The sequence below is a fragment of the Mycteria americana genome, chromosome 6 (assembly GCF_035582795.1).
Source record: "Mycteria americana isolate JAX WOST 10 ecotype Jacksonville Zoo and Gardens chromosome 6, USCA_MyAme_1.0, whole genome shotgun sequence".
Taxonomy (NCBI): Eukaryota; Metazoa; Chordata; class Aves; order Ciconiiformes; family Ciconiidae; genus Mycteria; species Mycteria americana.
Genome location: NC_134370.1, coordinates 50,602,323 through 50,627,778, shown reverse-complemented (window position 1 = coordinate 50,627,778; position 25,456 = coordinate 50,602,323). Strand labels below are relative to the sequence as shown.

General features: G+C 38.3%; 2 protein-coding genes across 3 annotated transcripts in view; one reads left to right on the top strand and one right to left on the bottom strand.

The window, feature by feature from the left end:
* The window catches only part of CIB2 (calcium and integrin binding family member 2), a 55,616-nt gene extending 45,711 nt beyond the window's left edge, over positions 1–9,905 (bottom strand). Inside the window, exon 1 of one of the 2 annotated variants that reach the window (XM_075505752.1) lies at positions 9,673–9,905. Coding sequence is in view for 1 of the 2 variants with exons in the window: in XM_075505751.1 (XP_075361866.1) it covers positions 2,281–2,331 (51 nt within the window). In the remaining variant the exon portion in view is untranslated. Of the gene's footprint in view, positions 1–2,280; positions 3,198–9,672 lie in introns of those variants that run through there. The other variant, XM_075505751.1, reaches the window with a different exon arrangement.
* Positions 9,906–10,104: 199 nt separating this feature from the next.
* On the top strand, positions 10,105–24,730 carry IDH3A (isocitrate dehydrogenase (NAD(+)) 3 catalytic subunit alpha). The gene is made up of 11 exons (XM_075505749.1): positions 10,105–10,257; positions 12,633–12,695; positions 14,515–14,598; positions 15,958–16,072; positions 16,640–16,827; positions 17,085–17,218; positions 17,896–17,998; positions 18,077–18,141; positions 20,360–20,444; positions 20,940–21,092; positions 23,082–24,730. The coding sequence occupies exons 1-11, from the start codon at positions 10,231–10,233 to the stop codon at positions 23,163–23,165; spliced, it is 1,101 nt and encodes a 366-aa protein (XP_075361864.1). The 5' UTR covers positions 10,105–10,230; the 3' UTR covers positions 23,166–24,730.
* Positions 24,731–25,456: the final 726 nt, after the last annotated feature.

Here is a 25,456-nt window from a genome sequence, read left to right as displayed (position 1 = left end):
CAAAGAAAAAAAAAGGACTGATCAATGATCCATTTTAATAGCAATTTATATGTAGATACCTGGCTGTACATTGGGGTACAGATGTGCACAATAGACTGTTGCAAAGCAGACCCTGGTACACAGTGTTTTACTTTGGTCAGTGTTCAGAGGACCTGGCAACCCAATTGCTGTTTCAAGAAATGAAAATTGAAGATGCATTTTATAAGAAAATGCATTTTATAAATTATGGAACCATTACTGCATTCTCCCCTTTTCCGTTCTGAAGGAATTCCACAAATGAGAAAAAGGCAGATAAGACAGCAAACTCCAAGTCAAACAGCTCCATTTGTATTACAGCAACTGCATACTCCCCCAGAATGCAGTGGAGAGGCAAGAGCTCTGTGTGGATGGCTACAGCACTAACCCCAGGATTTCTACATTTAAAAGATTCAAGGGTGTATGCAATAACTAATGGATCAGAGGCAAATCACCATCAAAATAAGGACTTTATCTGATTGTTCACAGCATGAGGCTAATATTCCTTCCTGACAAATTCTGGAGGTTAGTTATTGTCCTGAAACTTGTTATTTTATTGTACTTACCATATATAACAAGTGCTATTACTAGTCAAAAATTATCTAGCACTATACTAATGAACTACAAGTCCGCCTGTAACAGAGAAATCCCATAGGCTGACTCAATCCACTGAGCCTAACTACTGCCAGGCTTTGAGATCAATTACCCAGCATTATGCAAGGCAGGGGCTGCAAAAGCCATTAGAGAAAGGCAATTTCTACATGAAGAGTAGTGAATTAGGGATGACATTTCAGCTCTTGCATTTGCCAGTTTATGTCAAGAAGATAACATTAATTACATTTGGATTTTGTTTTGTTTCACTGCAGTTGTCTCTGTTCTGTGTTCACTTTTATTGGTAATAGGAAGACAGACACTGTTGTTTTACAGATCTTTGCTTTCCTTCTTGCTTGTTCAGCAGGGATGTAAAAAAAGCCTTTTTGGATCTTAGACTACTAAGTCTAAAACCAGTAATTTAGACTAATATATTACAGTAACAGACTGCTGGTGAGGGTGAGATGTGTGACAAAGTGGAAACTAAAGAAGCTCCATTTTCACACTTCCTACAATGACAAGAAAAAGGCTAGGAATTTAATAAATGCATTTAATTTATGCCTTATTTTCAAGCATTTTTGCATATATCCCTAGCCTGACTCTCTGTGGCTAAATATCTACACCTGTGAGAAGTCCATGTTAGCAATAACTCCAAAGAAAATTAGCATTTAAAATCATAGTTTCTACTTCAAGGGCTTAAGTCAAAGATCCTGAAAGTAAAAAGAAAGTTATTTACTTTTGTGTGCACTGGATCTGTCCCTTGGTTATCACAAGATAAACTAAATGTTAACTTCCTGCGCTGTTAATTTTGGCTATGTTTATCACCTCACGTAAGAGAACAGAACAATGCAGCCAGCCCTGTCTGCATCTCATAATAAGTAGTCCACTGTCTCCTTCTTCAGCGCACTTCTATTTGACATATTGCCTCACTGTATTTTCAGAAACTTGTTCAAGATGCCCACTGTGCAGATATCTTCCTGCAATCCATTTCAGTAAGATCTGCAGTGTGATGAAACATGACTGAAAACTGGGAATTATTTTTTTTTTACCCTATTAAAAATTCAGTTGATGCAATGCAAAGTAAATAAAGTACCACCAATAAGCTATCCCTGGACATAAAATGCATACTTCTTCTGTCAAGGTAAGAAACTGCCATCCAGGAGTGGATGCAAGCATAAGGATACCTATTCTGGAATTACACTAAGCATATTTCTATGACTTATCCTTAGGAGAAGTGAAATTAGATAAGACCTTTTTTTCCTTTCCTCTCTATTGACAGCAAAGGTATCAGGGAGAGAAAAAGATGTTATTGCTACACTTTCTTCTTTACAAAACACTCAATAGAAAGATGCTACTAAAAACTCCCATTGTCAAGCTAGTCACCGTCTTTATACTGCTTCCTAGTCCAGACATTGAGCATTTGACTCCTTCCTTGTATACAGAGAAGGGAATTAAACTGAGTATACTCAACAACCCATCCTTACAATACTATTACAATTGCTGGGAAGGAACAGTAGAATATATGCATGCAGGCTACAAATTAAGTTTTCATTTACATTTGGAAAAAAACACTCCTCAAAACAAACACCACCACAACCACCCCACCCCCCACCCCCCCCGAAACATATTAAGATTACTCCTTTCCTTCCCCTAAAGCAAACTACGGTATCTTACCTGGTAGGCATCTAGCTGTTCATCAGTAAATATCGTTTGCTTATTACCCATCTTAAATGAGGAATTCTTCCTCTATGCAAATGCATCCCATTAGAAGTAGCTGGATTCCTCTGTATTGTAGGCATTTAGAGCACGTATACTCTGTGAATGTGCTGAAAAAATCCCAAAGCCTGCATTGAACTGTTTTTGACTGTACCTGTCCAATGAGGAAGGACGCAGTATTGGGAAATCTTTGCAAAGGCTTGACTTGAGTGTGCCGGGAAGGAAAGCGTTAAAATCACAGGCAGGTGTCGCCCAAAAACAGTGATGCCATTCTCCCCCTTTTTCAGATGCTTTTCTAAGAGGCATGCAGAGCTTTTGTAACGTAAAAACCGAGCAGGCAGTACTAGAAGAAATCAGCTCTGTACTGCCCCGGTGCCTCACTCGCCTGTTCACTCCGCGACTTCGGGGCGCTCCTGCTCGGCACCTTCATGTTTCAGAGCAGCTTTGCGTCACCCGATGGCGCTCGGTAGCGCAGTCGTATTACACACACACACAGCAAATCTAGCAACTAGAAAAATGGATTAGTAGAGTAAACGTTTCTGCAGCTAGTCTCCCCACAGATGAAAGTACCCCCTAGTCAGTGCTCGGATCTGACCTGTACCATACTGCCAATGTTAAATACAGCTGGATGGAGGCTCGAAGTGTCCAGAGCGTCCCCACAACATCACGGGGTGCCGCGGGGGCTCCACAGTAAACGCTTATGTCTACACCGTGGCTGTAACCAGCCCTGGCTATCAAGGATGTCAGTTCCCTATCAGAGGTGCCAAACTCCCAGGTATGCCAGTGAATGCAAGTATACCTTCTCATATTAAATAAACAAACAAAAAAATCAGGAAGATTAAAGTCGTTTAAACAGACTTTAATCTGACTCCTTCGGCTGAAGCAAGCACAGCTGGAAAGAAAAAAGTTATCACAGCCTAAAGCAAAGGTAGAAAGTACCACTAGAGGGCTCACTGCGTATTTTAAAGTAATACAACCCTATTTCCGTATTTCCGGGAAAAATAAAATAAAAGAAATAAAAGAGCATGTAAGAGATGCACACAGACAAAATGAATAAACTCGAACAAAATTATGTTACCTAACATCTGCAGAAGGATAAGCTCTTACAACAACAGTAGGAAGAAGGCTGAGTGAGAAAGGATGGGAACAGGGAGGAAAGACCTGTTAGGAGTAAGTTTCTTTAGACTCTTCACTTTCCATTTGTGCACACAGGAACGGGAGAGGGTTTATAAATATTTAATACAATTCCTACCTTCTTTACCTACAGCTCTGCTAATGGTCATTATTTCCTCAGTAAGTTAGCATGTTTAATAAAAACACCTGGAGAATTATCTTGTGCTTTTTCCTACAGCTTCTCATGATCCTGACCTGATAACAGCATTGGATAATAGGAGTTCACTTTACCTTGGCATATTACAACAAAGAACAAACATGTAACAATAATACTGAAAGTAAATGTATTGTATACATAGTAAAAATATCCTATGAAGTGTGTTGGATATGTAGTAAAAACATGCTACGAAGTGCTGAACCGTTAGACTGTTCTAAGAGGCAATTTATTTAGATTGTTAACATTTAGAAATGCAGATTTGATTAACTGCAAACCAGCACTGCCTTCAGCTACAAAACCACAAGGTATTGCCATATATACAAAATAAATGGTTTGGGATGAGAATGCATTCAACAAGGCTTATTAGTGATAAGCAAACATCAGAATTTTAACAGTGAAAGAAATGGATTCTACCAATAGAATATATTGCAGCAGAGTTTCAAAATAAGAAGGAAGAAGCTACAATAATGAGGACAATACAAACTCTGAGCAACCTACCATCAGATCAAAAGTGCAGCTAGCATCTATTCAAGTATCAGACAGTTGAATTGACTGTTACATGGCCAAACTGACCTCTGTTTTTCTAGCCACTAGTCTTGTGGGTTTTTTTTTTTCTTTTCCCCCAAGGAACAGTAGCACTGGATTCTTGCTATGTTCAAAAAGATTCTCCACAAGCAAGTCAGAATGTAAAGAAGAAAAAACCCCAAACCTGCAAAATACAGTATTTCTATTTATTAAAAGTGCTCTTTTAACACACTTTTTCTGAATCAGAAAACAGCAATCCATGAGGGCCCCTTGAGATGAAGACCTTTCACAGTTCCAAAAGTTCTTACACATTCTCAACTCTGAATGAGCTTCATCATTGGCTTTAGTGGTTATGCATATAATTAAGTACATTTCATATCCATGATCTGGTGCTACTGAAATACCAGAGCTAGCAGCTGTTCTCACTCAGACCAGACCAATACATAGTCAAGTGATTTGCATGAAATAGCACTCCTTTCACAGCCACCTAATTCAAGCTGCCTGTCTATGCAAATCAGATTAAATATAAATGGTCAAATTATCTTTCATGGCATTATATAGAAGTGAATTGACACCAGGGGTGCATTGGGCTCCATATCTTTTCATCTTGTGATTCTGTATACTTAACAGTATTACTACAGTGAAAAGACTGACATCTCATTTCTTCATTTTTTACCTGCTTTTATATTCCTGGCTGTTTGGTCCCACTGTATCCTAGATGACACACATATCAGCTAACCTCTATCTTTAGAATCAAAATAACAACAATAAAAAGCAGAAGGGCTAAATGGAAAGCACCAACTCAGTAAGACTTCCTTGTGGTTACAAAGTAGGCCAGAGGTAGAGTTCCTGAGGTTCACAGAGATATTCCTGTTCATGCCTTTGGGCCTGGCTTTCCACTCTGCCCCCTCCACTTTTCTCTTGCATATAAGAAATGCTTTGGTTTCATCCTAATGTAGAGAAATTATGTAGGAAAACTGGTATGGCTAAAAGAGTTGATTGCTTTAAAAGAGTTAGTTCTTGCTTTAAAAGAAAGACTCAACTTACCAAGGGAACGACACCCACTTAGTATATAGACAGAAAATAAACTGTTTCTTCAATTCTTCTTTCCATACTCTGAAGAGTATTTTTGATCATTAAATAAAATTAAAATGCACAGATTTTTAAAAAGAGGATTCAAACACTGACTGTTGACGGTTCCACAATACTAGCTAGTTCTTCTCAAGCACACTATAGTGGTACCTATATTTCAGTGCATAATTATCTTGCTATACTAACTGGGTAAAATTTAAAGACAATATAATGCACAAACTCTTTTTGACTCCTTCTGTCTGTTTGCATGTATCAAAGATCAGATCATTTTCCAGTTTGTTCTTTCTCACTTCTTCTATCTGTTTGTATTTATCAAAGATTAGTTTAATGTGCTAGTTGGGTGTTAAGCAATACTTACTCTCAGCATAAGTTACTGCAACAAATCAATACTTCTCTATGTACACAGCAAGATCTGACCTTAACATTATCAGTACCAGCTTTTCATCACACTTTACTGTATTTCAATTTCTCTAAACTGTTTGCCAAAGCAAGTGATTTTAAGCTATTTAGCAACACACAGCATATATCTTGCAATTGGTTGCAAATAAAGTTTACTAAGTAGTGTAAGTATATATACACAATAGTCTTGACATTACACTGGCCATTATACCTGAGAACATGGTTAAGTAGCCACTATTCATCTGCTTTAAAAGTTTAATTCACGGAACAGAAAATAAACTATCAACCATGTACACCAGATTTAATATTTTATAGCAAGATGGCTGTCAGCTGCAATAGTTTAACACCCACCTAAGGCTGCAATCTGACCCCAGCTGCAGGGACCTGTTTCCACAGCCAGAGCTCAGGCAGTGGGATAAATCATGCTAACACTCCTGATCACCTTCAGTGCAAAGTCTCCTGCTCTGAACTGTTGCTAGCCATGGCTGCTACACCAGGTGACTTTGCTTTGATTTATTAGTAGAGGTGTAAGTTTAATAACCTCCAACAGACAGGTCATACTACCTTAAATTGCCTCTGTAAATTATGCAGTGAGAATTTGACTGTGGTTTAAGTATGAAAGCTCTTATTCCTCATCAAAGGAAGATCGAGATACTATTAACAGAGATCACTTTACCTGTTAACATGATGATCCACACAGAGTTTTAACAATCAAGTTGCATATCTACTGCTTTCACTACTCAAGTTGGTTTGCTACAACTTTTTTGAGTTTTCACATATAGACATAATCAAAAGTTACCCTTTTAATTGGGGAAAAAAGAACCTGCAAGATTTCATGCTCATTACACCAAATATTCAAACAATTTCTCTTCCACACAGATATTTCTTTGCAGATTAGCGCTTCATAAAGATTCACTCTGTTAGCAAAAAGAACAGTTTTGATCTAGAAGGGCTGCCTGTACAGTTATTCTGTTGCTACTTTCTTTAATTTAAATTAGGGCCCCCTTCTACCACAAGCGTAAGTAACAATGATCACTACTTGCAATGGTTACACGGGAAAAGTTCTATCCTCCACCAAAGCTGTGGAAATTCACCCCAAGTCTCTGGGGCTTGTTTTATTTACTTGAACCCTGTTCACAATTCTGTTTCCTCACAGGTAAATGAGGTAAATAATGTTCACCTACAATAGGTGCTGTGGAGAAAAAAATAATTAAATGCTTGTGAGTCTCTTAAACGAAAAATGCTACAGAGCTACAAAACGTTACCATCATAATATGCTTCACGAACTGTCACAACTTGCCTCTTATTTAATAGTTATTGCAAACTGTAAATAAAAAATGAGCTGTAAATACACAGTTACAATATAGAAAATGAGTGAAAATGATGGTTTGACACTACTGCAGTAGATAGAAAGGTTTTCCAACACACGACTGATAGGATGCTTAGACCCCACTACATTTGCCTGGTAGTGCTAGCCTATAACAGAATGCTTCATGGGACTTAGCCCTGTCTTATGAATGACTAAACAGAACTTGAGAAAGATGCAAAACTCACGGCCGTCAAACCAATGAAAGATGCTGACTATCTGACTAAATGCACTTGTTATGATAAGCAGGAATTTTCTGTAGAGAGTTTTTAATGCTAAAGAAAACAGACAGAAAGGAAAACCTTGTGCCAAATTTGTTGGGTTTATGACCTTATCTATCTAGCTTAATAAAATACACTATCTTGGAAGATGGCGATTTCTGACTGCATTTCATTAAGCCAAATTTATCCATAATAAATCAAGTAAAAATTACTTTTATTTTTTTAAGATGCTTTATACAAGACAATGCTTTGGCTCATGGACAAAATAATAATTAAAAAAAATTAATGTTTTCCTAAGCAGACTACATTTAATATAATGCATTTCCTCATAGGGAGTCTCAATACAGTGATCAGTAGGAGAAAGAAACTACTGCTATCTCTATATAGGTATCTTTTTTTTCTAGGCAAAAGAATTACTGATGGTTTTATTCCTGTGTTGTTTAACCCTTCTCAGAACAGATCTAAACCAGCCACTGTTAATGGGTTATTGTAGTATTATTATGGTAGCACCTATAAGACACAGATCAGAAATCTGTTGCAATAGCTGTTGAAAATATATGTAAATAATAATTTCTCCCCAATTTGTCCCCTCCTCTCAATTTACAATAAAAGTGTGAACCAAGAAAGTACATGCAGATACAGCCAGAAAACAATGTGAATATACTGATCAGCACATAATCAACTTAACATTTATGGAGTCCTTTGGTAAGCATCATGGCAAAAGAAACAACAAATATATAAAAAGGAATAGAATAGATGTATACATCTCATGGGAAGCAGTACAGTAAAAACACTAAAAATTCAGCTAGTATGTCCTAGAAACATCATAGGTCAATCTGAGATGGGAGCAGGCCTCAATTTACAAAACGGAGCGGGGAGGGAAAGCAGTGAATAGGACACGTAAGCTGTGGAAAGTAAAGACGGCACAACAAAAAAGCCAGTATGTGCAAAGTATGATCAAGCTTTGAACAAAAAAAAAAAATATATTTTACAGAAACATTTAGAACAGATATCTGCAGGAGCAATCTGGATTTTAAGACTAAAATGAAAAAAAGCAGCAGTAGTTACCAGAAGAAAATCAGTATCAAGAGAATTCTGCACACTTGCCATTACAGACAACATCTGAGAGACTATTCTCAATTCAAAGCATTATCAAAAATAAAATAAAACATACACACAGTAGGCTGTTTCAAAAATTGCGAGTACCCTCTGGTGCACTGTCATGGACCAAGGGGGAAGAGCAAGCCACCCCTAGAAAACAGTGGCTACTAATGCTGTACAATTTTGAGGATTTCTACTTACTCACCCTTTCAAGACAAGAGCAAACTGAACACACAGTGTTAGTCCTGTGTTTTCAAGCACGTACAACAGGACAGAGGTAAATAAATGGAAAAGCTGCAAGTATTTTGATAACTCCATCACCAAAAACTGGCACCAAATTAGACAGATAGAACCCAAATCTTTATATTGCCAAAAAAGTGTAAGAAACCAAAAGTAGTTTTGGTTTTCTTTTAAATTGTCTTTTGAGTTTAAACATTCAGGATGTATTAGACTCATAGTTTATATCACTCTTTGCAACCACTGAGTTTAGAAATTTGGTCTTGATTTTAAATCAAAGCTGAAAGTCTCATTTATTCCTATAACTAATTTTTTGAATTGACAACAAAAGAGTTGACATAAATTGACTGAACAAAATTGCAAGCAATGGCCACACTGTTATTTAGACAGCAGAGCCTACCATATCATAAGAGAAAGTCTCTGCATCACTGTTTGTCTAAGCAGATCAAATAGGAGGTGGAAGTACTACCATTATTTCACGGGTAGGAAAATCTTTTAAAAAGTCAGATGAAGCAGTTATTCCCAGAGGTCTGAGCTCAAACTGCCTTAGTTCTAGCTGGGTGCTTTACTCTCAAGAACAACCCAATCTACCTTACCACCCTTAAGCAAAGAATAAGCATTTCTTAACTGCTTTAGGTGGGACTTTAAAGTAGCAGTCTCAATTCTTATTTATCATTGTAACCGCAGTGTTGTCTCCCTTGCCATATGCTGCTCAGGAAGGGACATTCCACAGCTTGGGGCCTCCCAGAACCACAGCCTAAGCAGACTCCTAAAACTGACACATAGGATCATCAACGTTTTTAAAAATAATGATATAAGTACCTCAAAAATTTAGGCAAATACAAATTTTATACTGCCCCTATTTCAACAGCCTTGTTTTTTGACACTTTGAAGTGCATGGGTTTTTTCTCTGCTGCAACAAATACCTGACACTCTTCTTTGTTAATGACAACTATTTTTTTCCTGTAAACGACCCAATTCTAGAAGCTGAGATTTTATAAAAGTCTCAAAGGGTTCAAAACTGGAGGCCGCTTGCAAAACTGCTTTTGTTTGTCGCTACATAGATGCCATAATGGTACCTCCTCGGACACGACACCCGGGGCTCCCTGCGGCTCTCCGCCGGACTCCGTCCTCCGGCGGCACTAGGCTGAGACCACCCCAGCACCTCACGCACCGCTAAGGGCGATGGCTCTCCGGCAGCATCTCCGCCAGGTCGCCCGGGACAGCCGGGCGGGGTCTGGCCTGGCCGGTGGCACGCAGTTGCCGGCGCTCCCCGCGGTACCTCAGCGCGGCGCGGGAGCGAGCGCACCGCCCTCAGCGGACCGCCGCGGGGGAGGAAGAAGGGAAACGTTTCCCTCCACACAGGACAGGGGCAGCGCCGCGGGGGCGCAGAAGGACGGGGGCATCCCCGCTCCCGGGGGCAGGATGAGGAAAGAGGCTCAGCCCGGGGTAACGGCGGGCAGGAGCTGACGAGCCGCCACCGCCGTCTCCTCAGCTCTGCCGCAGCTGCAGTCTCCCCGGGGGCGGGGCCTTAAGGCCGCGGGGGCGGGGCGTGCTGCTCTCCGCGCGCCGGTTCCGGTTTCGCGGCGGGCGCGGGTGTTCTCAGGCCTCAGCGAGTCGCGGTGCCTGGGAGCATCATGGCTGCAGCCGCGTGGATGCCTACGGTAAGCGATGGGGGACAAGCTCCTTCTCTATGCCGCCGTGGGGCGGGCGGGCGGCCGCCCGGGGCGCGCGTGTGACCTCGACCGCGGCGGCGGCTCGGTGGCGCCTGAGGCGGTGCCGTCGCGGGGGGCCGCCCGCCCGCCCGCCCGCAAGGTCGTGGTGCCGCCGGGCCCTGGCAGCGCTCCCGAGGGGCGGAGGGCCGCAGGGCTCACGGCCGAATGCGGTCCCGCGGCGGCGGGCTCTCTCCACTCCCCTCTTCCCGGGCCGGACCCCCGGGGCGGCGGCGGGAAGGGTCCGTGGTGGACCCTTACTCAAACGGTAGCTGCTGCCCGTGGGCGCCCGGGGCGAGGGCCGGCCGGGGCGGGGGGAGCGCCGCGCCATCCCTCCCGGCGCGGCCCCGCGGCGGCGGCCTGTCGGGGAGGTCGCGCCGTAGAGGTCACGGCAGCGGTACGGCGCCTCGCCGCAGTCAGGCCGAGGAGGAGATCAGCCCTCGGGCAGGAACGGGTGATCCCCGGGGTGCGCCTCCAGCTGCGCGCTGCTAGGAGCTCCCCCCGTGCGGGACTAGCCGTGCGCTGCTTACAAGCAGTAAACGTTAAAACGTCATTCCTGAAAAGGGCCTGCGATACCAGTCATTACAGAGCCTTCCTGGGGAAAAGAGACAGTCACTGGGTTTCGTCCAGTTGCTTTCTGGCCCACTACCTGTCCTTTGGGATTTACTGGCTCTGAGCTATTCTGAAATGCAGCTCTTATTCCTGGGACTGTCACGGAGTCACTGCTGCTTTTTGCCTTGGGTAAATGAAATTTCTTTTGCGCCTTTTAGTAATAGCCTGTTGGAGGCTAAGTCATCGAGGAAGCCCCACTTCACGTACCTGCTAAATATGGAAGAACTGTTAAGAGTTAATCACCATACATGACTTTAACGTCAGAATGGATCAATTTTGTTTAGCCTGATCTCTGCTGGCGTTACAGATGTTGAACTTGAGTATAATGTGCCAGGCCCATGTTTTCTGGCAAGACAGACTGTTCCCTTTCCAGGGCTACTCTGGAATGTGAATCCTGACTCTGTATGTGGGAACTGTACCATGAGGGCACTACACTTGTGTAGTCAAACTCACCTTTTCATTTATTGCTCCAGCTACTGCCTCAAATATATGGCTTGCTATGGTAGACATTACTTGCCTGTTGCAATGACGTTGTACGTCTCATGTTGGGTTACAAGTAAAAATAAATTCTAGCTTAAATTACTTCTCCCACAGCATTCATTACGATATACATGAGAATTATATTGTTTCTAGTTATTTCTATTGGTGCCAACATAGTTTGTCCCTTTTGCCATACAGCTATGTTTAAGCTCTATCTTTACATTTCAGTAAAGATAAGAGGTTACAAATACAAATTGGACAGGAGAGGAATACAAATTGTCAAATACCTTCCCATCTAGCCTGATGGCCACAGATAGGCTGCATACGTGAGTATGGTAGCACTGAAGTAGTGTAAACCTGTTTACACTTAGAAGTCTTCTGACTCTTAAGTCACAGAGGCATGAAAAATCCTAGAGAGGAAGGTAAGATTGGGAGGCTGTGATTTTTCTGCAGTTAAGTTATCAATACTGATACAATTGGGGATTTTGTCCGTGATGCTCAGCTAGGTAAGAGCTCAAGCTGAGATATCACCCCAGTTTTGAAGCTTAATGCCAGTTCAGAATATTCAGATGTTAGAAAGTGTAATTCTTTGACTATGCTGTGTAGACTTGTTGCTATGGTGAATTTTGTCTTTAATGTGCATTTCAATTACGCTTTTTAAAAACTGTCAGGCACACAGAAGGTAACAGTACAAAACCTACAGATGAAAAAGGTGGAAGAACAAAATTCACCACAGTCTGAATGGAAGAAGTGACACTAATGTAAAGTAGTTTTGAAAACATTACCTAAAACGTGTAAAGATACTGTCCACCCAACTGTTAGTGAATGTGTTTGATTTTTCACTTTGCTTTACATGAATCTTAATCCTTAGCATATCATCTATTTAGTTACTGCAACTTTATTTCAAATGTGTAGTATGTAAGGACTCAGGTCATTGTGCAGTAACTTCCCTTCATCCTCAGGCAAGATAGGAGGGTATGGCGCACTGCAAAGCGCAGCTGTCCTCGGTTTTCCTCGGGCTAAGAATACCCACATGAGGTGTTAGTGCACAGAACGTTAGAGAGCAACTTGGCAAAGCATTTGTTACTCTTGTTTCATTTGGATTTTTGTACTAGTTTGAGATAGGGAATTTAAAGCAATATGATTTTAAAATGCAGATTTGCTGCAATATTGTTAACTTTTAAAAATTCTGTTTATGTAGTAAAATAGCATCTTTCTGTTTTATATTCTTGCAGGTTTCTCGATTGCTAGGTGCTTTCAAAAACCAAAAACAGGTGACCAGAAGTTTTGGTAGTGCTGTGAGTATGATAGTACCATTTTTTTCTTTTAAGAAGTTTCTCAAGAAAGGGGTTCAGAAATTTATAAGATTGCTCTTGTTACTTTTATGTTCTCAAAAAAATAAGGCCTAAATAAGTGAACATATGTGCTTTTAATGCCATGCTGGATTTATATTGGTTAATTACTGTCTTTGGCAATTGCATATTAAAGTGTAAGTGATAATACAAAAGGCGCTCTAGCAAAATACAGAAGTGGCATGAAGACTTTTCACAAAATACAGACATAAGCTAGTCTTCTGAAACTCATCTGGAAATGGGCAAATACTGGGCAAAGTAGAAAGATTATTGAGAAGCTTCTCATTTTCTTTATTTTACAGACTTTCCTCTAAGCACTAGATTTACTTTGCTGCTTTTAGATGCCTTGCATCTGAAGTTCTGCCTTTTCAAGGCCCTCTTTGGAGTATTTTAGACACTGATTGTGGATTTCCTTGTAGATGTTTTATCTTCTTTATGTGTATGTGTTTGAAGTGCCCACGGGCCTTTTTTTTTCAGTGAAGGCGGCCTTGAAAACTGCTCACACAGAAGCAGGGCTCAGCACCACTGCATGCACCCTTAAGCAGGACTTAATTTTAAAGAGGAACCGTGGCTTTTAATTATAAGTTTTGTAGAACAGTAGGTAGAACAGCTAGAAAAGAAACCGAAGGGTTGCTCATATCTTATACAGTATAAAAAGATTTGGAAGGTGAGGCACCTCCAGTTCTATTTATACTACATTAACTGTTTCAGATGAAGCATTCTGTGGCTCAGGTGGAGCCCTGCTGTCTTGCGAAGCAACAGCGCAAGACTTCACAAAACTAATCTTCAGGCATTCCATCAGTTATGTGCTTGTTCAACAGTAGTGTTCTTTTATCTGAAGCTCTGCTTCTTTTGTTGTGCACAGTTAATTTCTTTGGCTCAAATTAGTTAAAAAATCAGTCAATATATATTGAAATTCAGAATATTTTGTGTGGAGAAGGATGGAAACATATCTTGTGAGTTGATTCTAATGGGGGTTTTGCAAATAATGCTGTATCTGAGCTGCCTTTTTTGTAGGTAATAATGAGCCCTTACAAAACTGTTGGAAATCTTTAAAGAAAAGAAAAAGAGCTGGGGCATGTATGATTAGAATAGTGATCATAGGTGTTTTCTTTTATCAAAGCGAAGTACTTTCTTCCTATGTTATTCAGTGAGGCTGGGGTGGGCAATTTATTTCACCTGTTTGACAATGATAAAAGAAACACGACTGACAACATTATGGGAGGAAAATAACTTGGTGTTGTTAAAAATGGGTCTGAGATTCTTAGGAAGTCACTTGAGAAATTTAGATATGCATGATATGTGGTTTTTTTAAGGTGAATGTAGCTTTTCATAAATTTAATCTTTTCTAGCATGTGTCAGTATTATGCAGCATGTTGATAGTATTAGAGACATACAGGTAACAGAGCCATAACTAGGTAATACTATCTCCTCCAAATTTCAAGAACATAACATGCTGAGATCATTCATTTCAAGGAGTACTGAGCGGGAACCTGCCTTTCAAGTTAAACCTCTGTGTTTTGAAATAGGAAAAGATAGAAAGCAGATTTTTAAACAATTCTCTCACAACGTGTGCATGCTCCCTTTGAAAGCAAGCTAGTCATTCACGCTTCTGTCCAATACTGCTATTCTTCATAGTGAATATTTGGTAACTGAAACTTTCTTTTCTTTTCTACTAGTTACTTGGTACCTACAACACATGAAAATGTTTTCTACACAGAAAACAAGCATTCATTTGTTCTACTACTGATATTTCTCTACCTAGGTACAAACAGTAACTTTAATCCCAGGAGATGGCATAGGACCCGAGATTTCTGCTGCTGTCATGAAGATCTTTGATGCTGCCAAAGTAAGTCATATTTGTCTTGCTGTAAGCATTGTAAGTTTAACTACAACAAGTATTAACTAGGTGTATTAAAAATGTTTTATCTTTAATTTCCAAAAGATCAAGTCATGTTTAAGCTATTAAAACTTCTTGACAATAGAAGGAGTCTGAAGCTTCAGCTAATAAAAGATAGGATTGCAATATCAAGGCAGGGTTTGAAACTGTCAGCTGGCAGAGGAGTAGAGAGTTGAGAGCAAATGCTGTGTTTAATTTTGGAAATATGAACTCAATATATCATGTGAAATCATCTTGTTGACGTAGCAATCCTGAGCAACTGATAGAGGATGTGCTTTCATTCATTGTGACTTCCAGTGCAGATGAAAGTGTGTGTGAAAGGACTGGCTTATTCTTAGAAATCAAACTTCTGCACTGCCAAACACATTCACTTAAGTGATATGAAAACTAAGTATATCCAAGAACTGTTTTACTACCTGAGGAACTTCACCAGAATTTGTCCGATTTCCTTGAAAGGAAATACAGCTCTTCAGGAAAGATGCCTGTTAAATTGTTCCATATTAGTAACAGCACTAAGGCATATTCCCTTTCTATTCCAACTATTTGACTTTGATTTGGAAAAAGTGAAGTTCTCTTTAATTATATATGAAAACCTTACAATAGTTTTGGTTGTTTCTGGGCAGTCAAGCAGGAGGTGTGGAGGAGTAAAACCTAAGTTTGTGTGTGAGTGCATGTTTGCAATACTTAATCATATTCCTTTGTTTTAAAGGGGATTCTCTAGTATGTTATGCTTAGATTGGTTCTGTTTGCTCATGAAAGCCCTCGTATCTTTTTCCTTTATGGTCCTTCCTGATGAAATGAATGGGTGGCAGCCTGTCTCCACTTAAAAGATTCCCTTGGTGAATGCAAATTCAGAAAGCATTGTGGAGCATTTGCAGATTTTCAGTTAGATAACAGATATATATCTTATGTTATGTACTGTCTTCCAGGCAGTATGGATGATGACGGTTTTCAAATGTCTTGTCTCTTGTATACAAGGAACTCAACAGCATTAAGAGCTTCAAAGAAGTAGCGCGTATATTGCAATTCTAACAATTTCTGTGTATATAACACCTATGGAGGCGTCTTGTGGTATTCAAGTTTATGATGATATGTTGCTCATACTATTTCATTTTCACTTACTTAATTACATTTTTAAAAAATGGTTTATTTTTGAGTTCAAACATCTCATGCTTACTCTCACTCGCCAGAGAAAAATTGTTTAGGAAGGCCTGGACAAAATTCCTTATGCACCTTTTTGTGAAAGGGAAGTTAAAGCTTGAAGCAGAAGTCATGGTATTTAAGTTAACATAGAGTAAATGTGTTTAGGCTCCTATTCAGTGGGAAGAGAGGAATGTTACAGCTATCCAAGGACCAGGAGGGAAGTGGATGATACCTCCAGATGCCAAAGAATCCATGGATAAAAACAAAATGGGATTAAAAGGTACTTCAGGGGTTAATACAAAGATATTAAATACTGTTGTTTTTATTGTGAGTCTGATTTAAAGCCAAAGTCCTTCATCTATAGCACAATAAAATGGCTAATTATAGGAGACAGCCTGTCAGGTAGTCTTCTATAATCTTGAATCAGTCCTTCATTTCAAAGCCATAACTTTCATAGATCTTCTAGGAAATATGTTAAAGGCAGGTGTTATTACCTACCAACCTTTGGACTCTATGCAGAATGCATTTCTAATGCAGCTGATACACAGTAGTATGTGATAACTACTCCTAATGAATAGTATCCTTTTATGTTGTTTTCAGTGAAAACGTTTTTTGTAAAAATTCCTATTCCATGTAAGGCTCGCAATTTGGCCTTTAAACAGCTGATTACTATCACTGTGTAGTACTCTTGATAGCACAGAGAATTCCCATGGCATTTCGGCATAAGGGTTAAACAGGAATTTGGAGATCCCCTGTAAGAGTACCACTTCACCTAGAGTTTCGCATCTAAAATTCATGGAGGGGTTTATCTTCTCATTCCTTCTTGGTTTTGTTTTTTTTTCTTCAGGGCCTTTAAAGACCCCAATTGCTGCAGGGCACCCATCAATGAATCTGCTTCTGCGTAAAACCTTTGACCTTTATGCAAATGTACGTCCCTGTGTGTCAATTGAAGGGTACAAAACCCCATATACAGACGTGAACATTGTCACAATTCGAGAGAACACAGAAGGCGAATACAGTGGAATTGAGCATGTGGTATGTTGCTGAAAGTGTTGCGTTTCTGGCAGTTTTTTGTGTTTCGTGAATGATAACTTTGCCCATCTCAGTGGCCTAGTAGTAAGAGGTTGGGTGGTGTTTTTTAAGTTTGCCACCCATAAAAAACTTATTTTATTGTGAAATACATTGTTGAGACTGCCTCACTCAGAATTCTACTACTTTGTTCCAAACATTCATACTAGTGACTTGAAAAATGAGCTTACACTTTTACTATCAATGCAACTACTGTCTTTCAGATTGTTGAAGGTGTTGTGCAAAGCATCAAGCTGATCACAGAAGAAGCTAGTAAGCGTATTGCAGAATTTGCTTTTGAGTATGCCAGAAATAATCAGAGAAGCCATGTTACTGCTGTGCACAAGGCAAATATTATGTATGTTGACACTTCCTTTTGAGAAGAACAACAAATATGAATATGCATTTAATTATAAAGAACTTTTTAAATCTTCCTCAAATGTATAACTTTTGTTGATGCTAGTGGGATTAAGTAAAATGGGCAATACGCAAAATAAATGCCTCCTAAGTAAAATGGGCAATACTGACCCAGTATTCATAGGGCTGTAATAATTACATACTTATGTTTTTATTAGTAAGTTTGTAGTAATCCTGTGACTTTCCTTGCAAAGTTCTTATTTTTAAAATAGTCTTAAACTAGGACCATTTTAAAAACTGAGGATGAAAATGGCTAGTGTCTTTTACAGTTTCCAAGCCACTTTGTAATGAACTGAGTCACAACTCAAGTGATATTAGGTGACACCACCTTTACAAACTCAGTAAGCCTTTAGTAAATGAATATGAGTAACTCTGAGAATTAATGTATGCCTGTTAAACTACTGATACAAAAGTATTTTAGGAGGAAATTTAAAAGGTGTAACTTCTCTGACTGTAATATATTTAAAGTATTATTTATATTTAACATAAGGAATAATTAGTCACAAATTAAGTTTCTGCACTCCAATATTTTTATTTAATGTTCTGTTGCATGCAGTTTTATATTCAGTATTGCTTACTTACAATAACTGCAATATTCTCTTGCTTATTTAATTGCAGGAGAATGTCCGATGGGCTTTTCTTGAGAAAATGCAGGGAGGCAGCAGAAAACTGTAAAGACATTAAATTTAATGAAATGTATCTGGATACTGTGTGTCTGAATGTGAGTATTTATATGTTTTAATTGTGGTTATTTTTTAGTTTAAATTCTTAACCTTACTGAAAATATACTTCTTTCTAGATGGTTCAAGACCCATCACAATTTGATGTGCTTGTTATGCCAAACTTGTATGGTGACATCCTCAGGTATGGAGATTGTAATTTAAACTAACCCAACATGTTAAAATACTGTTACTTTCCAGACAGTTATTCAGGTTACACGCTAGCCAGATAGGTGATAATTTTATGCAGCCAGAGTTTAAAACTTTATAAATCAGACTCTAAATGGGAAGAAAGGATGGTACTATTACACTTCAATTATTAGTATATTGTTAGGAGGGGCTATATGATGAGAACGTGCTTCTTATTTAAAAAAAAATTTCTGCTTATGGAGACTATGAATATTGTTCAGATGGGGCAGAAGAGAAATTTCTCCCAATGTGTGAAGAATTTAATGGCTAAATTGTAATAAAGAACACTTAGTTAGATATTGGGGATAACTAACAGTTAGATATTTTAGTGCTACTCTTAATCATTAAAATAGATTAAGATGACTGTGGGGCCATAATGTTTACAGCAAGCTAGCCATACAGTTAAATGATTCTGCATAGTCACTGAAGAATGAAATGTGTGGCCTTTTAATATCCTACCAGCTCTTGTTTTATGTATTGTATTTTTTCCTTATCTTCAAATTAAATTTCGTATTTGAATAACATTAATGCTAGAGGTACTGGATGTCTTGAAGGCAAAATCCATCAGCACACATTTTTCATTCTGTAAAATGTTTAGGTAGAGTGTAAATTCAATTAAATACTGCGTGTAAAATTAAGTAGCTTAATCTGAACTTTCAAGTGTATAACATTGCTTCTCCTTGCACCTCTAAGGAGCGATTGAGAAAATAGCTTGCATCAGAATTTGTTTAAAAGTTCAGTGATGACTTACATCTTAGAATCCATCTCTTGGTTTTGTACAGCTAATAAATGTAAAGGTAACGTACGTATAAGAAGAAATGCTTGTTGAGCTTCTCTTAAAATTGCACTCTCTCTGATAAGGCTGTCTCTCACATCTAAGAAAAAACAGACTCCAACTAATGCTTCTTGCTTTAAGAATTGATAGAGGAGTCCATAGGGCCCTCACAGCAGCTGTTACACTGTTAACTAAAAGAGATGAAATCAGATGAGTCCCATCATCGGTACTATTTTAACTCACTTCACCTAGTTCAGTATCACCGATTTTAAAGTTCTCATAGAAATTCTGTAAAGAATTTTATAGTTCTAAAAATTTTCAATAAATTTGAGTCTGTTCTTGAAGAAGGGCACTTTTGTCACAGGGCAAAGTCTCACCCGCAGTGCTTTTTTAAAGCGTGAACATAATGCCAAACAGGTTTCTTGGCCTGAATAGGTACAGAAGGAAATCTCTTATTGTGAAGCATTAAATACCTAAAGTGACAAATGTAGACTGCATCCATTTTTTTCCCCCAGACTCTATACAACTAAAGCTAATTGGTTTATTTTAGCTTAAACTTAAAATATTGTTCTGCATTGTCATCCAAACTTTTCTGTTTGTTAGTCCTTGATTAGCTAAGTTGTAGGCAATAAAACAGTACGCTAAAATATCAGAGTTTTAAGAGCCTTGTTTATCAGTATGTTCGGCTTTGAGGGTACAATATGATGACCATAGGCACCGTTGGTTTGTCCTTCCCCACGTTAATTTTGGAGGAGACCAAATGCAAATTGCTTATGTCTGATGATCTGCTAATGTCAGACTTGTGACTTATGGGCTGTTCAGTAAAGAGAGGGGGAAAGCTAGTCTGGTGTCACCTGGAACATGTTCCTTAAGCTATATGCAATAAACTGTTAAACTACTAGTAATTCATCTACCTGAGCAAAATTCTTCCACGTTTTTTAGAAGGACTTTACATGTGAAAAGTAGTTCTCTGGCCTCTTCAGATGATGTAAGACTTCTGAATAGTTACAGGGAACTGTACATTACAGTTTTTGCTAGTTTTTGAGACTTCTACGGGTATTCTGTGCTTTGAGTACCTTCTGATGTGCCTATGTCTTAATCAGCTTTATTCTAGTATTTGAAATTTCCTTTTAATTTTCCATTATTAAATTGTCTCCTGCTAGTAGTTCTACAAATTTTCAAACGTTCCAATGGAATACAAGTGGCTAATAGCATCTATTCTTTCCCAATAGTATTCTCAGACAGTGTGGGTACATAAAACAAGTTATTGTTGCAGTAAAATGCGAAACAGAAATATTTTAATTATTTTAATACCTTGCAGAGAGACAACTGTATATGGAAAAAGTTGTGGGTTTTTCTGTTTGTTTGTTTTTTTGGGGGGGGGTTCCTTCTTTTTCAGTGACTTGTGTGCTGGACTGATTGGGGGTCTTGGAGTAACACCAAGTGGAAATATCGGAGCTAATGGAGTTGCGATTTTTGAATCTGTAAGTCTTCGTATGCAACCTATAGTAGTAATAACTACTTTGTCTCAACTTAAGAATCTAAAACTTTTCCGTAACATACAATGTGGTTATCATCTAACTAAGTTCTCCATAAAACTATTTTTTTACTGTGAAGACAATGAAACTTTACCCAGAGACAGTAGTTAAAGAATGTATTACACATAGATTTTTGCATGTCCTTTTACTCTTTGTTTTCCCCCTTTTTTGTAAGATAAACACCCTCTGTGAAATAGAACGTGAAGGGCGCAATTGGGAGATATTAGGTGACATAGTTCCCCCTTCCTGATGCCTTTGAACTGAATTGTTCTGGTCTTTCCTATCTCCTTTCCACTAATTGTATCACAGTGAATTAAGTCCTATTTTAACATGCTTGTGCACAAGGACTATGTTTCAGGTTGCTTGCATACACTTGAATTGCCTAGGACATTTTAATCAGCATATTGACGTTGTAACAGATAGGTTCACTTTTATTTCTAGGTTCATGGAACGGCACCAGACATTGCAGGAAAAGACTTAGCAAACCCAACTGCCCTTCTTCTGAGTGCTGTAATGATGTTGCGTCACATGGGACTACAGAAACATGCCACAAAAATTGAGACTGCATGCTTTGATACAATTAAAGATGGAAAGGTAATATGAGGGTGTGCAAATAAATGCGGTGAATTAAAATCATACTCTATCACAACAAAAATTAACTTAGAACATTAACACCAGAACAGTGGATGACCTGCTGTGCTGGCCTGACGCATGAGCAGTGCCGCTATCCTTCTCTAATAGTAATTATATTATCTTTGGTGGTATTAAATCTGCCCAGCTCAGTAATGGGGACAGGCTGTAGCATTCCTTGTGTTTCAGTAATGCTCATTCTACATTTCCACAGCTTTGTTACTCTAAAAGCTAGAACCGGAGTCTGTTTTTCATGAAGGGGATTAGAGGTTTAAGTAACTAGTGGTATTTCACTTGTGAAGTTTATAATGCATACAAAGCATATATACTTAAATCTGGATCCTGAAGTGAAGGACACTTATTTGCCTTTCACAGGCTTAATCATCCACTTCATTTATAGCATTTCAGTCCTGACTGTAATACTTCTGCTTCTTTTTTTTTACCCAGTCAATTATTTTCTTTTTTCCTCCTAACTGCTTTCACTGCTTTTTGGACTACAAAAGAACAGTTTTTATCCAGTAGTTACATTTTCCCTTAAGATTGTATGTGATTTTTCCTTTGGCAATAAGTGTCTCCAGATTCAAGACTCAAATGGGATATTCTGGGGGGGCTTATGCTCTGAAACCTGACTTGAATTTGTGCTCTTAATGTTATTGGTTCACACATCTACTTTGACATCCACCCATCCACCTTTTCAAAACATAGCTGGAAAGATCCTGAATATTGCAGTTAAAGAGGATTAGCAGTTAGCCATGCTGGATATGCATTAGCCATAGCCTGCCCAATTACCTTGAGCAGGAGCATAAGAAGCTGCTTTGTAATTAAAAGTAACAAGCATGCTTAAACAAAAAGCTGTCATCATTTCATAAGTGGTCTGTTTGCAGCTATCTTACTGTGTGTAGGAGCCAGTTAAAAAAAAAATCTAAACTTACAAGTGAATAAAGAGGTGCTCCTGTAAAATTCCCATTTACTGCTCTGGAAATGAAATCCTCCATCTGCAGGTCAGTAATTCTATGGAAGATAACGTAGTGCAAGTTTTGTGACATGGCTACTTGTTTACTAGTTACTTACAATGTTATGATTATATGCTCACAATGGAGAGAATCTTCTTGAATTGAAAAAAGCGTAATGCAGTTAAAATGACAAGATCCTAAAATAGTAACCTTTGTTGCTTCTCATGCTTGCTATTTCTCCCTTTCCTCCCTTCACCATAGCCATTTAATTAAGATCTCTGTGTGTGTCATGTAAGGGGAAAACTAATGATTTTAAATTGTCTCCTAGACTGCTTTAATCTAGCTAGATTGGACAAGTAATGTTGTCCAATTTTTATTTGATTTTACTATCTTCATGCTGCCAGACAGGAGTTGTACTTGATGAAAAAATTTCTTTTAACTCTGCATTTTTCCAGCTCTTAACTAAACTAAGCAAACTTAAAGAACTGTTAACATGCAGCATTAAGAGCTATGTGTGCTTTTTCTGTGTGGGTTTCCTTTAAAAAAAAAAAAAAACACACAAAAAACAAAACCCTAAAACCTTACTGAATGACTCTCAATTAGTTGCCTTTGCGCTGAGCCTTCATATATGAATTTTACTTCCAAAGGACAAACTTCTTATTGAAAAATTAAATACTTAACAATTAATTACACTATTTTGTGGCCAAGTGACTTTGGAGAGTTTTGTCCAAATGCACTTTCTTCCTCTAGTTAAGATAAAATCATGTTGAAATCTGGTAACATAATGCTTGATGTTCATACTCAAGTTTTCTCTACCTGCTTCAGCCTGCATAGTCCTTATTGATGAAGGCTATATGGGATGCAGAAAAACTCAAACTTGATGTATTCCTTCTCACCCTTATTTAGTATCCATACACAACATGTAAGAACAACATATAGAACTGTTCAGAGACAAGACTAGCCCTATAAAACATTTTAGTAATACTATTTTTTCTTTCAGGTCTTGACAAAAGACTTGGGAGGTAGTGCCAAGTGTTCGGAATTCACAGAGGAGATCTGCCGCAGAGTACGGGACACAGATTAAACTTTTCTCATACTACTTGTAATAACTCCGAAAGGACACATCACACAAAGTACATTACATGTAACCTGATATCCATATACTTTGTTTGTCTCTTAAGAGAGCAAACTTTTTAGTTAGGGCCTCTCCATTAATAAATTTAGTCCAAATGGCTACAAATGATGCTTGTGCCTGCTTTCAGTGGACTTTTTTAAGTGCTTTGTCTTATTTATTTTTTTCTATCTAGTGAACATTTTTATGTAAGTGAATTCTTTTATTGCCACTGTAACTGTCTACCCTTTTCCATTTCAACTAGAGGTTTTTACTTTCCACAAAGAAAAATTATGCAAATAAACCAGTAACAGAATTAGTGAAATGTAAAAGCACCTTAATGGTTAAAACCTACTTTATTGATCTTACTGAAATTTAAAAGCTAGGTTTTCAGCCTAACAATAGCACAAGATGACCTTCCTAAAGAAACGGGTATAAAATAACTTAAAATAGCAATTTCATGTTAAAAGCAATGAAAAAACCCACTCCAGATACTCTGGTGATTCATGAAATACAGCCTTGCCCTCCAAGGGCATGAATAAAGAAATAGAAAATGCTAGAGATTTAATCTATTTGTGTATTTTAAAAAACCCACAACCATTAACCAGCAAGGAGCGAGAATGTTGAAGTAAAATTATTTTTCAAATCTATATACCAAAATAATTCTTACAAATTTTTCTCTCTGAAACACACTTTACAGAGTTCTAATGAGAGCAAATTATAGAAAATTACTTCTACCATATATTGTAAACAGAAAGTATTAACTTTGCAAATTTATACTAAATATTTCATGACTTCTGCTAGAATGCTTTTTGTGTTGTACTTTTATGCATAGTCTGTTCAGTGTGTCTTACCGTATTGACTAGTAATTTTATTCTAGAAACTCTGAATGTAAGGGACTGGTCCTAAATGGATTAAGACAGATTGAAGGTTTGGCTCTGGTGCCTATGTTCCAGAAATACATTTCATCCCTATTCAAGGGGATCTGAGACTATTTTTTCCCTGCTTACTAAGCTTAATGGGCACAAAAGCAACTCCTTTCCCTCCCTGCTTCATCGCATACAGATTGTCATATGAGTCATTCTGATCTGTATGTCTTAAGGTATGCTTCCATTAGTAGACCCTACAAGAAAATGTGTATTTTAAAACTCATGACTATAGCACAGGATTATTCCTACTGCCAGAACCAGGCTTCTTAAAGCTTAATTCTATTAATAGATATTGCTCCACTTAGTTACTTCCTCTTAAGACTGTTTAGGCTGGTTGTTTCAGAAGTAAAATCAATTTTGAGTAACTTCTTCTAGTGTCACTCTATAAAGTAAGCATCCCAGCTTTTTTTTTTTATACAGTCTAACGACACGTTGGAGGAGGGACAATGAGCTTTATTCCTCGTGCACTCTGCTTTTGGTGAATAGGGCAACACTTCTTTCTGTGTTTTACAAGCTGCTGCTTCCTTGTTTCCCTTAGATTAATATTGTTAAAGAACTTCTGAATTACCATTACGCACAAAATGGGGAAAAATAAACTTTTTAAAGTCCTGTTGCTTGTTTTGTTTTTATAATCCTAGGCTGCTATCTTGTCTTGTGTGTTGAGCTGATTTTTGGTATTTGCAACAAATCTTAAGCCTATAAGATGTGTAGGGCTGGTAATGGAACTTTCATGGAAACAATACCCTAGTCTGCATGATTTTTTTGATCAAGAACAGTGGCTGTAGCCTGCCTGCTTGTGTTAGCTATTGTAACTCTGCCAAAGATCACTTACTAACAGCAAACCCTTTAGATAACTTTCTGTCAAGTATGTCTTTCACATAATATGATTTATTTTTTTATAAGGGGAAAAAGAAATGCAGCTCACATTTGTCAGAATTAGTTCAACGTGAATATTGAAACACGCAGGTAGTGTTGCAACACACTGACAAACATTGCTTCTAAACACTTTTGCTTAAAAAAAGTGCTGTAAACAATTTTAAAGAAGTTTCTGTTCTAAATAGCACTTTAATGTGAGAGCTCCTGTATTTGCTACTTTGTGTCTTTCAATCTTAGGGAGCTATTCTCCCACCTCTTTTGATTATTTGTTTTTAGGAGAAATAGCAATGCTTATTTCAACGTGAATTTAAGAAATGATGAGCTGCTGCTTTCACAGAAGTCTGAATTCTAGCCACTGTAAAAATGGAAGAGGAGTGTCTTTAGGTTCAGAAATGTTGTGTTAGTGAACAAAAATAAACTTGTCTCTGGGAGGGTAAAAACCAGTCCTTTTGATTTTTT